Source organism: Xenopus laevis, chromosome 2S (assembly GCF_017654675.1).
Source record: "Xenopus laevis strain J_2021 chromosome 2S, Xenopus_laevis_v10.1, whole genome shotgun sequence".
Lineage (NCBI taxonomy): Eukaryota > Metazoa > Chordata > Amphibia > Anura > Pipidae > Xenopus > Xenopus laevis.
In genome coordinates this window covers 5,820,001-5,833,609 of record NC_054374.1, presented here as the reverse complement: position 1 = coordinate 5,833,609, position 13,609 = coordinate 5,820,001, and the positions used below count along the sequence as shown (strand labels likewise).

Genomic DNA, 13,609 nt, shown 5'->3' with positions numbered 1-13,609 from the left:
AAAGAGTTGATACAGTGCAGGGGGGAAAAAGGTTCCATTTTTGGTGATAACTAAATAATTCCGACTATCGTTTCCCTGTTTGCATATAAGACAGTTACGGGATAGCTGTCCGGATGTGGTGGGGCTGGACAAAGAACTTTGGGGATACAGTCACCGATATTGTGCCTCGTATTAGAGCGTCGCTTCCAGGTCGTTCATGAAGTTAAGGCGGCACCTCCAGAGGGATCCTGGTCTGAGCAGCAGGGGGACACGACTTTCACTCGCCAGAGACGCGCTTGGCAAAACGTAAAAAGAAGTCTCTTGGCAGAGTGAAAATAGCAGCAAACTAAAATGACTACGAGGAAATGATAAAAAACATTTCAAAAACATCTTAAGAGCGAAAAAAGCATTTCCAGTTCCAGCAAGTAGTCTTGCTCACAAAAACATACACAATGTTACTGGTGTGTACATACAATGCACATCTATATGTATTACACACATCATACATACACAGCTGATACTAATATCCAGACTCATTCTATAGCGTTACACACTCACAACTGAAACAACAACAAAGGGAGACCGACAAACCCTTTTTGGAAATTCAGCCAACAAACACACACACACTATGTAACATTTAAACGTTGTTTCCATTAAAAACAAATAGGCAGCATGGAGATCCATTGGTTTTCATTTAAGGTGTGAAGCATTTCAGTGAACAGAAGGGGAAAGTGGATTTATGGGATACTGTCATGGGAATTTTTTTTTCCAAAATGAATCAGTTAATAGTGCTGCTCCAGCAGAATTCTGCACTGAAATCCATTTCTCAAAAGAGCAAACAGATTTTTTTATATTCAATTTTGAAATCTGACATGGGGCTAGACATTTTGTCAATTTCCCAGCTGCCCCTGGTCATGTGACTTGTGCCTGCACTTTAGGAGAGAACTGCTTTCTGTCAGGCTGCTGTTTTTCCTTCTCAATGTAACTGAATGTGTCTCAGTGGGACATGGGTTTTTACTATTGAGTGGTGTTCTTAGATCTACCAGGCAGCTGTTATCTTGTGTTAGGGAGCTGCTATCTGGTTACCTTCCCATTGTTCTTTTGTTTGGCTGCTGGGGGGGAAAGGGGAGGGGTGTGATATCACTCCAACTTGCAGTACAGCAGTAAAGAGTGATTGAAGTTTATCAGAGCACAAGTCACATGACTTGGGGCAGCTGGGAAACTGACAATATGTCTAGCCCCATGTCAGATTTCAAAATTAAATATAAAAAAAAATCTGTTTGCTCTTTTGAGAAATGTGCAGAATTCTGATGGAGCAGCACTATTAACTGATTCATTTTGAAAAAAATTTTTTTTCCCCATGACGGTATCCCTTTAAAAGGAACAAAGGCAAAATAAATAATATGGCCATAAAACTTGAAAGATCCAGATAAGAATTCAAGTAAGAATTGAACATTTCCCATTCAAGTAAGAAAGGGAAAACGCTTCCCCCACCCAAAATAGATCGATAAAAACATTTTGTCCTACAGTTTTTCCCAAACGTTTTTAATTTCTTGTGGTGGCCACTATGTCGAAGCCATTAGTAGATAACCTAAAGGTGGCCATGAGTGGGCCAATAAAAGCTGCTGACAAACCCAGTTGGCAGCTTATTGGCTCGTGTTTTGGGACCTCCGACGGGCTTCCCCGATCGATATCTGGTCGAAAGTCAGACAGATGTCGATTGGACAGGGCTAAAAAATCCCATTGAATCATGGGCTACATCTGTTCGTTGATGTGGTCCCGTGATCCAACGCCCCTATAGGCAACATTATGATCAGATCATTGGGCCCTAGGGTCCACAATCGCCTCAGCCTAATATCGTCCACCTTAAGGTGGGCATATTGGGGAGAGATCCGTTCATTTGTCTAAATCACCAAACGAGCAGATCTCTATGTATATGGTCACCTTTACAGAGCCTCAATGTAGGCTGACAATCCACATAGGGGCTACTAAATGGCCAATCACAGCCCTTATTTGGTACCCCAGGAACATTTTTCATGCTAATGTTGCTCCCCAACTCCTTTTACTTCTGAATGTTGCTTAGAGGTTCTAAAGGTTGGGGATCCCTGATTTACGGGGTAAGCAGTTGTAGAATGCGTTTCCATTCATTCGTTAAGCGGTGATTGGGATGACAACGGTCTAAACTAAAATGAAAAAAGTGGGCTGGCCCAGCATTATGTTGATCAGTTTAGGTGGGGTTGAGTAAAGCAATGGCATAGACTGAATACCAACACCCTGATCTCCTTGAGTGAACAAAGGAACCTGCCCACTCACTTTATTGGTTAAAGGCCGTTCCAATCAAAAGTCAAGGAAGCAGCCTCCCATCTCGAGTTCATTTTGCAACGGTTGAACAAGAAAAGAAAAATCCCCAACTGGGCGGAATGAAATATCGAATTCCTTATTTCAGTCTGGCAACTGATAATGCCCTGAAAAAAACGTGTTGTCCAAAAAAAAGGCATTAGGTACAGAATGCTCCATGACTCAGTGTAGCCAATAAATATAATAAGTGAATAGAACTGTGCGGGGATTATTATTACATAGAACTGCAGCAGCACTAACCTAATAATGTCCAGCAAGTCCTGTTTGGATTAGAAACAGAGAGGGCCACAGATGTGACAAGTTCTGCTTTGGATCTCCTAAACTTTCACAGTTGCTTAGAAATAAAATAAAACCTGCCTTTTAAATCAACGAATCGGTTTCCTGTTGAAGCGAAGCCTGAGATGTTCTGTATCGGAAAGGATTCCAGGCTCCCAAGAACATTAAAAAGATGGCCACGGTTCTAGCAGGACTAGCTATGAAGCCGTTTTCTTAAAACAAAAAAGGTTTGAGGTTTTCCATAGTTAAAAACAAAAAATATATTTATATATCTATGTACACTGGCCTGTAGAAGCGCAGCCAGGAGTTACTTACAAAGTGAAGGATGAGATAGGGGAGCCCATACCTTACATGCATCAGAAACAGTAATATATGCCAAAATATATAAAAGTAACCAATAAAGTGCACGTTCCTCACATATTACACCAGCCCCTTTAGAAGAACAACAAACATACAATAAAACTCCTAAGATCACATGGTATTGTATAGCGGATTAGTTGTCCTCTTCTTTTCATTGGTTTTTCTAAGTCTCCTTAGCGGATGAGTTCTGCCGTGCTCATGTTTGGGGGATATGGGTACCAATGGGACTGATGGATATAGTACCAGTGATTGCGTTCGAGACCCCTCTGGGACAGTCAGTTCAGATTCTGGACTAGGAGCTAAACCCTGTTGCGGGGCATCAACGTCTTTGGCAAACTGCACAAGGGGCTTTTCTACTGGCTTGCTCTGAACTACACACTCTTCAGTCTTGATCTGTTCAACAAAACGCTTGGTGGGTTCCGGGTCTGAAGACAACTGCGTGGATAGGATGCACAGCTTTTCCGTTGGGTCTTCAGATTTTACATCTTGTGAGATGTCATGGTTCCCTGGCACAACCCTAAGTGAACTCAGAAGCAGGTCGGGGTAAGTCCGACAGTCGGATGAAACGGATTCCCTCTCTGACAAGTCATCTTTGGACAGTTCTAAACAGCCAAGCTTGGCTAAAGAGGCCGAGCGTTTCATCTGGGACGGAGTGGTAAGGCCCGCTTGCCGAATTCGAGCCTCTATTTCCTTGGCCTCTTGCTTTACAATGCAAGGGTTGCCACCCAAATATTTAATGCTGTCAGTACTGGTGCAACGAGCAAAGCCAAAGGATAAAGGAGGAATGTCCAACGCTTCTCGTATCTCCAGTATATTTGCAGAGACTGCGCTAATCAAGTTAAGATCTTCACTGCTACACTGGGACAAGGCACTGTCAGTTTCTCTGCGAATCATTTCATTAAAGTCCTCAAACAAATCCGTAGGATAACGCTCTGTGCAACTGAACTGCTTGCTGAAATCCTCATCGGTACTGGAGCACTGTTCAGTGACACCCATCAGTGAAATAGAGCCTAGATTAGATGGATAGAGAGTGCTCAGTAGATCTGGCTGTATAGAGGGATCTGTGCCTGCTGAGGGTCCTGGATACGTCATACTGTTGTGCTCTTCATATTGACTGGCAAGTGTAGAGAAAACAGTGGGTGACCCTAGTATGCATGTCTCTGACAAAGCTAAAGAATCCGCATGCAGAGAATTGTCTGTTTCATTTTCAGCGGTCTCTTTAAAGGGTGTTTCCGGGGACAGAATCATAGATGTCTTTGTCTCTATTAGTACCTCTCCAGTAGTGACCTCACCCTCACACCGAGAAAGTTCATGGTCGTCTGGAGACTTAATGCCAATACTATACTCTATTATTTCTATTCTCTTAGGATGTTTTATTGGTTCAATCTTCCTCTCAACAGCTTCAAGTGCATCAAGTGTCTCACACTCATTTGTTGCTCCTTTGAGCTTTATTTCATCATCAGAGACAGGGCTCTCTGGTTTGGACAGCAAACATGGAGGCTCAGATAGCGGAGAGGACAATAAATCTGCACATGGCTCAGATGAGTTCTGTTCTGTGGACCCTGTAATCCTAATTTTTCTCTCGCTTTCGTGATCCCCATGTGTACTGTCAAGTAAAGTGTCTTCAAGCTTTCCCTTTGGAGCAGTATCGCAGACAATAAAGTCATTCTTTGAGTTCTTTCTTGTTGGCAAAACGGCTGAGTACTGCTGTTCCTGCTCTTGCCTCAAACGTTCTTCCAGTTCCAAAGTGGCCCTTCGGACAGAACCAGGGCACCATTTATGTGCTTGGCTGGAGAATTCCTGATAATCATTTGCTTCGTTAGCATTCTCACAATTCTCCTGAGACACTGGATTACTATCCCGAGTAGCAACTTTGGAGTCCTTCGCTTTATCATTTTTCAGCAGAGCGCTTCTGTCAGTCAGGTCTTGCCTATGGTTATTTTCTTGATCCCAAGAAGATTCTTGTGGCAGATCATTGATGGTATTTCTCTTTGGTGTTTGCAACTGGCTAGACTGAGTGTCTGGTTTCTGTTGGCACTGGCCTGCTCCTTGGTTGAAAGACTCTATTTCTGTAATGATTTCCTTCACAGATATTGCGTTTTCAGAGTGAGATTTTGGGAGATGCTCTTGGACCATCTGTTCGGAGATCTCCTACAATAAAACCCAAATACAAAAAATGGAATAGTTATATAAATCTTTTTGAAATTTAAACCTCCACCACAACCTGCAGAGATGAATATGCAACAAAGAAATGCAAAATATACAGTGAGTGTAATTTGAAAAGCAGTGCTATAGATTTTAGATTCTGTGACACACACAGGGGTTAAACATACAGTTAGTAGGCCACATATTAAATGAGTAAATGGCCACCAAATTAGCAGATCTTTACTTGGTTTTGCCTCTGGGCTAACAATGAGTTCATAATGGTGGCTATCGGGAGAGGACATTATCAGCATGCAGATGTAGTCCTTGCCAGATGGCATCTTCAAACCAGTCCAATAGTTAGCTGGTCAATCTATGGCCCGCTATTGGTAGATCAGAGGACGCCATACACAGGACAACAGGGTGCAGACTCGGTCTGGAGGGGACGAGTTGGAATCTTTTACTAGGCCTGTGTATGGCCAAGGTGACGTGCTTGGTGATGCACCATTAGTAAGGTCCTGGAAAAATATTCCTCCAGCTGGTGTAGCCCCTAATGTTTAAGGTTGTAGCAAAAGGCCCGGGTTCATTAACTAGCAGGCAAATTTGTACCTGGGCAGAAACACATAGGAGACCACCACAAGGTGGCCTTTCTACTCTAATACAGCTGGCTGAAAAAAAAGTTAGTCCCTGTTTGGCTGCTATGGGTTATTGTCCAAGTACAGATGTGCCCAATGTTGGTTAAGGAACCTGTCTGCTTCTAAATCTAAAATGGAGGCTCATTTCCATATCAAGACCAAATAAAAAATATTCACACTTCAATATTTCAGTTATTGGATCATCCACTGATGGAAGCGGGAGGGAAATGCAATTCTGGGGTGACTCACCTTTGGCTGTTCCTCGTCTGTAGAGGAGTCTTCGGAAGTCTGTGGTGTGCTTCCATTAGAGCTTATTCTCTGGTTGTCCACTTGGCTATCGTAGATTGGGGTCTCAAGCCAGGAAGCTTTCTGGCCACTATTCTTGACAGAGCTCACTTGTTCATCTGTGCGGGTGGTGGAACAGGACCGTGGGCGATTCTCCTGAGATAATTCCACAAACTTTTCTAGTGCACTAAGAAAATCAATCCTATCCCTGTTATGTTCCTCTGATTGTGAGGTCATGGACAATTGGTCAGGGGACTCTTGTAAATCTCTGAAGTCTGAATTGAGTCCTTCTAAATGCAAATGGTGGCAGTTGACTTCAGGCTTTAGTGCATCTTTCTCCATGTCCTCTAGTGTCAGGTCTGGCAACTGACCTTGAGCAGCAAAGGATTCTGGATTCTGAGTTAAATCCTTATCGACTATTCTACAATTGTCCAGTATTGTCTCATCTGAACAGCAGCGCGAGGGACACCCATTCATGGTGTTTAGATTCAAAATGTCCTCTATCTGTTCAGTGTGAAAATCGCAAGATGTAAACTCAAAATGTGCTTGAGTTTTATTGCACACGGTGCTATCCATGGGGCAATGTGGGTTGCAGTTCTCAGTGTGCGGACCCGATGAAAAGGAATGATGTGCGTCTGAGAGCTGCTCTGCTGAAGACGTTATGTCCTTCTTACTCATTTCCAAACCGGGTTTCCCCGCAGATTCGTGGTGGTCAGAGAGATCACTGTCCGAGTAGGAGCGCCACAGCTTGTTGTGTCTCTGCTTGCTGTAGGGCCCGAAAAAAAAAAGTTGTTTAATGAATAATGCTGTACGAATGAATGATAAGAGCAAAAAAAAATTAAAGTAACCTCAAAACAAAAGCAAATTGGAATGGTCATGTGACAGTTTATTTGAAGTTTCTTGGGAGTGAGCAATGTTCCTGGAAAGCCCATTTGGGTACAGCAACCACTTGTATTCATTAATATCACTGCATATCAGGGCAAAATGCTTAATGCCTGGACATTCTTGCCAATCAAGTTATGCTCAACAAAAAGACCACGATGATTACCATCAAGAAACCGATTTTACACCTATGACTATTTACACCTACTTGCAGATTGGTGATAAGGCTATATATGCCAATGACCCTGAAATAGAGACATGGATGCGGCCATATATCAGATGACCAAGGGCACCTGTTGTGGTGGGAGTTTTCCAGGAAATGTATGAATAGAAATACACACTATAGTTATGATTGTGAACTACATACGATTTGTGCAAGTACCTCAGCTGTACAGCAGGGGGTGCACTGCTTCCAAACCCCTATTGCATAGTTTTCTTTTCCATTCCAACATTAGAGCCCTAGTGTGGAGACATGAAACCCTAAGCAACCCTCACTACAATGTCCAGCTATTCCTCCCAGATTGATGTTACTGAGAGATACAGGGAGCTGTAGTTAGGCAACAGAGGGCCAATGGCTGCCTATTATCTGAAGCAAATAGCTCTGAGATAAATACTGGTTTATCTGCAGAGTTTATTTTTAAGAATATAAAAAGAATAGCTTATGGCATGCATATAACATATACCAACATATCCCCATGTACATGTATGAACTGTAGCTGACAAATTTGGGGTTCACAGAATCAGTAATGTATAAGCTGAATCAAGCAATATGGCAGCATGTTCCTTGAAGGCCCAATTCTAGGTTTCCTCCTTTAAAAGGAAATGAATGTGATGTAAACACACAGAAGGACCAAGGGGTTGGTTGCTACAGAAGACCAACTCTATTTTGGAAAACAGATCTTAAAGTGACAGCTTTGATTATTCACAAGAGTGTCTGTGCAACACAAGACGTTTCTCTATTTAAAGGGCATGTAAAGGCAAAATATAATATCGAATTTTTACTTTCTTTAATGAAAAAGAAACCTATCTCCAATATACTTTAATTAAAAAATGTGTACCGTTTTTATAAGAAACCTGACTTTATGCAGTGAAATTCTCCCTTCATTTACTGCTGTGGATAGGAATTGTCAGACGGTCCCTAACTGCTCTGCAGGGAAACAATCATACTTATGAACAGCAGGGGGAGCCCCCACCTTACTTCCCAGCCATGCAGAACTCAAGCAGCTTTGTTTATGATGATCCCTAAGCAGCCCAGACCTCACTGAGCATGTGCACAGTCTTGGTCTTGCAAAGATGTATAACAAAGTTACAATATGGTGACCCCCTGTGGCCAACTTTGAAAGCATAAATCATTTGTTTGATTAGGCTTGTGGTGCAGTAAGTTCACGTTTATGTTTAGTATGCAAAATACAGCATTTCTAGCCTTATTCTATTTTAGACTTTACATGCCCTTTAAGACATTCAGTTTACTGCAGGCACACACTGTTTCAATTACACAGAGCCGAGCAGGCTTTCTGCTGTATATCTAATGCAGTGATCCCCAACCAGTAGCTCGTGAGTAACATGTTGCTCTCCAACCCCTTGGATGTTGCTCCCAGTGGCCTCAAAGCAGGAGCTTATTTTTGAATTCCAGGCTTGGAGACAAGTTTTGGTTGTATAAAAACCAGGTGTACTGTCAAACAGAGCCTCCTGTAGGCTGACAATCCACAAAGGGGCTACCAAATGGCCAATCACCGCACTTATTTGGCACCCCAAGAACATTTTTCATACTAGCGTTGCTCCCCAACTACTTTTACTTCTGAATGTCGCTCACGGGTCCAAAAGGTTGGGGATCCCTGATCTAATGGGTACAGGAACATCGTGCTCTTTCCCGGATAATCACGACTGATGAGTGATGAAGACATAAGTGGGACTCTCCAGCAATGCTCTTCATGAAGTTGTAGAGGTTAATAAACAAACAGTTAAAGGAATTGTTCAGTATAAAAATAAAAACTGGGTAAATAGATAAGACTGTGCAAAATAAAAAATGTATCTAATATAGTTAGTTAGTCAAAAATGTAATGTATAAAGGCTGGAGTGACTGGATGTGTAACATAATAGCCAGAACACTACTTCCTGCTTTTCAGCTCTCTTGCTTTCCACTGATTGGTTACCAGGCAGTAACCAATCAGTGACTTGAGGGGGGGGCACATGGGTCATATCTGTTGCTTTTGAATCTGAGCTGAATGCTGAGGATCAATTGAAAACTCACTGAACAGTTATGTCCCATGTGTCCCCTTTATAGTCACTGACTACCTCAGAGTTAAGGTGGCCATACACCATAAGATCCACTCGTTTGGCGACATTGCCAAACGAGCGGATCTTTTCCCCGATATGCCACTAACGGTAGAGCTATATCGGGAGTGATCTGAACGTTCGGCCCTATGGCCGAACGATCGGATTACGACAAGCGCAATGGGCTTCGATGGGTTGGTCCGGAGAAAAATCAAACCTTCCCGACCAATATCATGTCCATATATCGATCGGAAATACCCGCCGGAAGCCTCCATACACGGGCAGATTAGCTGTCAAATTGGTATAAACGACCGATATCAGCAGCTTTATCTGGCCGTGTCTGACTGTATGGCCACCTTTAGAGAAATGAAAAGCAGGAAGTAGTGTTCTGGCTATTATGTTACACATCCACTCACTCCAGCCTTTATACATTACATTTTTGTCTAACTAACTATATTAGATACATTTTTTATTTTGCACAGACTATTTACCCAGTTTTTATTTTTGTACTGAACAGTTCCTTTAAAGGGGGAGGGGGACACAGTAAGAAGATAGCAATCACCTTGCAAGCAGAATGCCTTGATATTCCTCCAGTTGCTTCATGAAACTTGGGTTTGGTTTGGTTACAGTGCGTCTCTCCTTCACATAATCAAAGGCTCGGTCCAAGTTCCAGCCATACTCCTTCATGGCATAGGCAATCACAGTCGATGCAGAGCGGCTCACACCCATTTTGCAGTGCACAAGGCATTTGAAACCATGCTTCCTGTGAAGAGAATAGAATATATTTAATAGCTTGGAATTATGTATATTGCACATACTTAAACAATCCTGGAAACCATTAGCAAAGTGACCTTCCCACCAAACACACACTAGGAAAGTAGGTTACAGAAGCTAAAATGCAACAGTGGGGGGAAAGCACAGCCAATAAAGGCAACAGGGTGCTGATCACTATATCCCTGGATCCTTCAAACAATTTTTGCAGTTCAGTTGTTTTCAGATAGTTCACCAGAAATAAAGACTTTTTTAAAATTACTTTTGTTTTTCTAACATTGAAATGTAAAGCTTCATTTTTCACTTTCTAAAACAGCTCTGAAAGGAGGTTTGCAGACTTTTAAGGGCAGAGATATACGACTAATTGCCTCTTCTTTGGGCAACTAATTTCACCAAACTGCCTTCCCACCGGCTAGAATCTAAACCGGCACTCGGAGCACTTTGTTTTCCAAAGTCACCCGAAGTTTCCTCGTGAGGCAACTTTGGAAAACAAGTGCCTCGAGTGCCATCCCACCGGTGGTTTAAATTCCAGCAGGCCGGAAGGCAGTTTGGGGAGTGTCTTTGCCCTTAAAAGACCAGTAATATAAACATTTAACTTTTTAGCAAAGTCTTTATTAAGAAAGAACTTACTGATTCTCCGATTGCACTCCTCTTCAGAAACGTTGACTGGGTAACGATCCATAGTGCGGCGCTCGATTTCTCCTCCCTGGCTATCTCCTATAGAAGGCAGGGAGGAGAAATCGAACACCGCACGAAGGATAGTTGCCCTGTCTCCTTTTCCCAAAATAGACTATAAATGATTGAGCACAGATTATAAAATACTCTTATACTGCATGACAATAAAATACAAATGAATGGGTGCTACCATTTAGTGTGTGTTGATATTCTGTCCATTTAAGGGTCAGGGCACGCGCTCAGATTCAGAGAGATTAGTCACCCAGCGACAAATCTCCTCTTCTTCAGGGCGACTAATCTCCCCGAACTGTCTTCGCTGCCTAGAATGAAAATCGCCGGTGGGATGGCACTCTGAGCGATTCGTTTTCCGAAGTCGCCTGAAGTTGCCTCACGAGTAAACTTTGGGCGACTTCGGAAAAGAAGAGCTCCTAGTGTCATCCTGCCCGCTTTTTTCATTCTAGCCGGCGGGAGGCAGTTCGGGGAGATTAGTCGCCAGAAGAAGAGGAGATTTGTCGCCACGCGACTAATCTCCCCGAATCTGAGCGTGTGCCCTGACCCTAATGCAAATGACTTACACCACAGACCACTTTTTTGACTAATCATTTTGAATCCATTCGATAAGAATGTAGATTTTTGTATCCCTTTATCAAGCAGCCAAGGAACATACGGATACAGATACTTCGTTAAGAGGGCAAAAAACTTGCTTGCCGGGTGTTTTGTAGTTACAGGCTCAAAACAAAGCAGTGTTATGCTAAATAAAAAACCTGCCCAGCACAGAAGGATGACTCAATGTGAACAGATGCCTGTCATTTTTCTAGATTCATGTTTAAACAAGGAAACTGCAATCATGTTATGTTTAACAAGGACACAGGAGAGGAGACGTGATTGGCTCTATTGCTACGGCTAAAAAGCCTTTAACTACACAACTAATAAATGCTGATTATATGGGCAACCACATGTGCTACTAGATCCAGGGACTGTAACATTATAGGAAGAGGCACACAGTATTTTTTTTGTGGCCAACAAGAAGGGAACAATTCACCCCAAATCAGTCTCTATGAGAATCACTTGCAAGTAGGGATGCACTGAATCCACTATTTTGGATTCGACCAAACCCCTGAATCCTTTGTGAAAGATTTGGTTGACTACCGAACCAAATCCTAATTTACATATGCAAAATAACATTTTTTACTTCTTTTTTTAGTTGGTATAATCAATTCTCAGGGAATTTGCATGGAGCTTTAGTAGAGGTTAAAATAAGGTTCTGTTGTTGCACTGCAGCTTCTGGCCTCTACAGATACACAGTTGCCCCTAAAAAGCACCTTGGAAGCCTCACTCACTTGGCCTTTGAGATGAATTTGTAGGTATCGTTCCAATAAGCCAACAGGTCGGTTTCCTCCTCGTCATATACTCTTATGTTGTGATATTCAAAGAGCCCAGGGAAGAAGTTGTCGATTTCGCGTGTAACATTCAAGATGTACCTCACCCTGTTGAGAATAAGGATCATGGATTAGAACTATAAAAACCAACAAGACTATTTAACAATAAGATCTAAGCACAGTCATTCCTCTTCTATAACATTCGTACAGTAGCATATAACAACTGCCAGAAGGACAACAAAATGTTAAAACAATGACTTTCAAATGCCCTTGAAATTTTGGAAGAAGAGAAGGGGTAGCGGCTTTCTCTCCCTCCAAATGGCAGCGTGCCGAGGTAAACAAGAGTTTATAAATATCCACATTGCCAAACCAGTCTGTGGCCTCGCAAGAAACATTACTGAATCCCTCACGCTGATCTGAAATAATAGCAACACAGGCCAAGTTTCTAAAGAGATTTACACAACTGAAAACACAACTCTGCCTATATCCTTCCAGCATACAGCAACGTGTTATTAAAATTAAAGACTATTCCCACCCTAAAAAGTCAATATCTGCCATTTTATTTTTTTAAAGAAGAAGGAAAGCTAGAGGCTGTATATTGCCAATAGATTAACCACATATTTACTCTGCAGATTGCTTTACCACACCTGAGTAACCAGCTCTAGAAGCTGTTTGTTTAGGATAGCAGCTGCCATATTAGCTTGGTGTGACATCACTTCCTGCCTCTCCCTGCTCACTCATAGCTCTGGACTCAGATTACAGCAGGGAGAGAGGAACAAACTGAGCATGCTCAAGCCCTAGCCCTGGAGGTTTAAGCTGAAAACAGGAAGTCTGATACAGAAGCCCATGAGTACACAATAGAAGGAAAGAAATGTGATGTTTCTTTTGACAGAGGACTCAGAGCAACATTACTTTGAGGGTTTACTGGTGTATTTATATAGATATTTCTGATAAAGCTTATTTAGTTTTAACTTATCCTTCTCCTTTAAAATGTTCTTTATATTTGGTCCCCAACAAAACCTTTTTCCCAGTACTAAAGACATGTAGGTTTATGGCACACAAGGCATTTCAATTGTATCCCACGGACTCCTCACAATCAGCGCTGCTGCCCAAAAATATGTTTGTGTTTTGGGAGGAAATAACTACAAAGGGTTACATGTGGCAAACTCAAGTGGCAGCGCGGGTGATCGGGGCAACGCACAGTTGTAATGAAAACACAGAGGGCAATAGCTACAGGGGGTACAAATAGAATATAAAGCCAAAGTAAAGAAATGCAAGGTGGGACAATACACTGGGGAGCACTTAAAAATGGATTAGTATCCCTTTAAGTCGTGGTTTACGTACCCTCTGTTCTGCAAGTCTTCTAAATTGGAGGCATTCCACTCGGAGCCCTAAAATAATGTGAGCAGAGTAGAAACTAAGTAATATGAACACAGTCATAACACACAATTGGAAAAGTTTAGTGGTTTTTAAGAGCCAACCCTCCTAGTGAAAGAAAACAGTTCTATGAAAAAGAAGCAAACACTTTATTAAAGGACTGTACAAGTCAAGTAAAAAGCACATTGTCATTTCCGGTTCAATTGAATAAATGCA

General features: G+C 42.2%; 1 protein-coding gene across 3 annotated transcripts in view; it reads right to left on the bottom strand.

The window, feature by feature from the left end:
* Positions 1–1,518: 1,518 nt before the first annotated feature.
* The window catches only part of LOC108708849 (protein phosphatase Slingshot homolog 2), a 112,745-nt gene continuing 100,654 nt past the window's right edge, over positions 1,519–13,609 (bottom strand). For all 3 annotated transcript variants that reach the window (XM_041583325.1, XM_041583327.1, XM_041583326.1), the window contains 5 exons: positions 13,361–13,407; positions 11,978–12,124; positions 9,754–9,954; positions 6,000–6,801; positions 1,519–5,124 (listed from right to left, as the gene is read on the bottom strand). In XM_041583325.1, the coding sequence (XP_041439259.1) occupies positions 3,085–5,124; positions 6,000–6,801; positions 9,754–9,954; positions 11,978–12,124; positions 13,361–13,407 (3,237 nt within the window). In that variant the 3' untranslated portion in view covers positions 1,519–3,084. The remainder of the gene's footprint in view (positions 5,125–5,999; positions 6,802–9,753; positions 9,955–11,977; positions 12,125–13,360; positions 13,408–13,609) is intronic.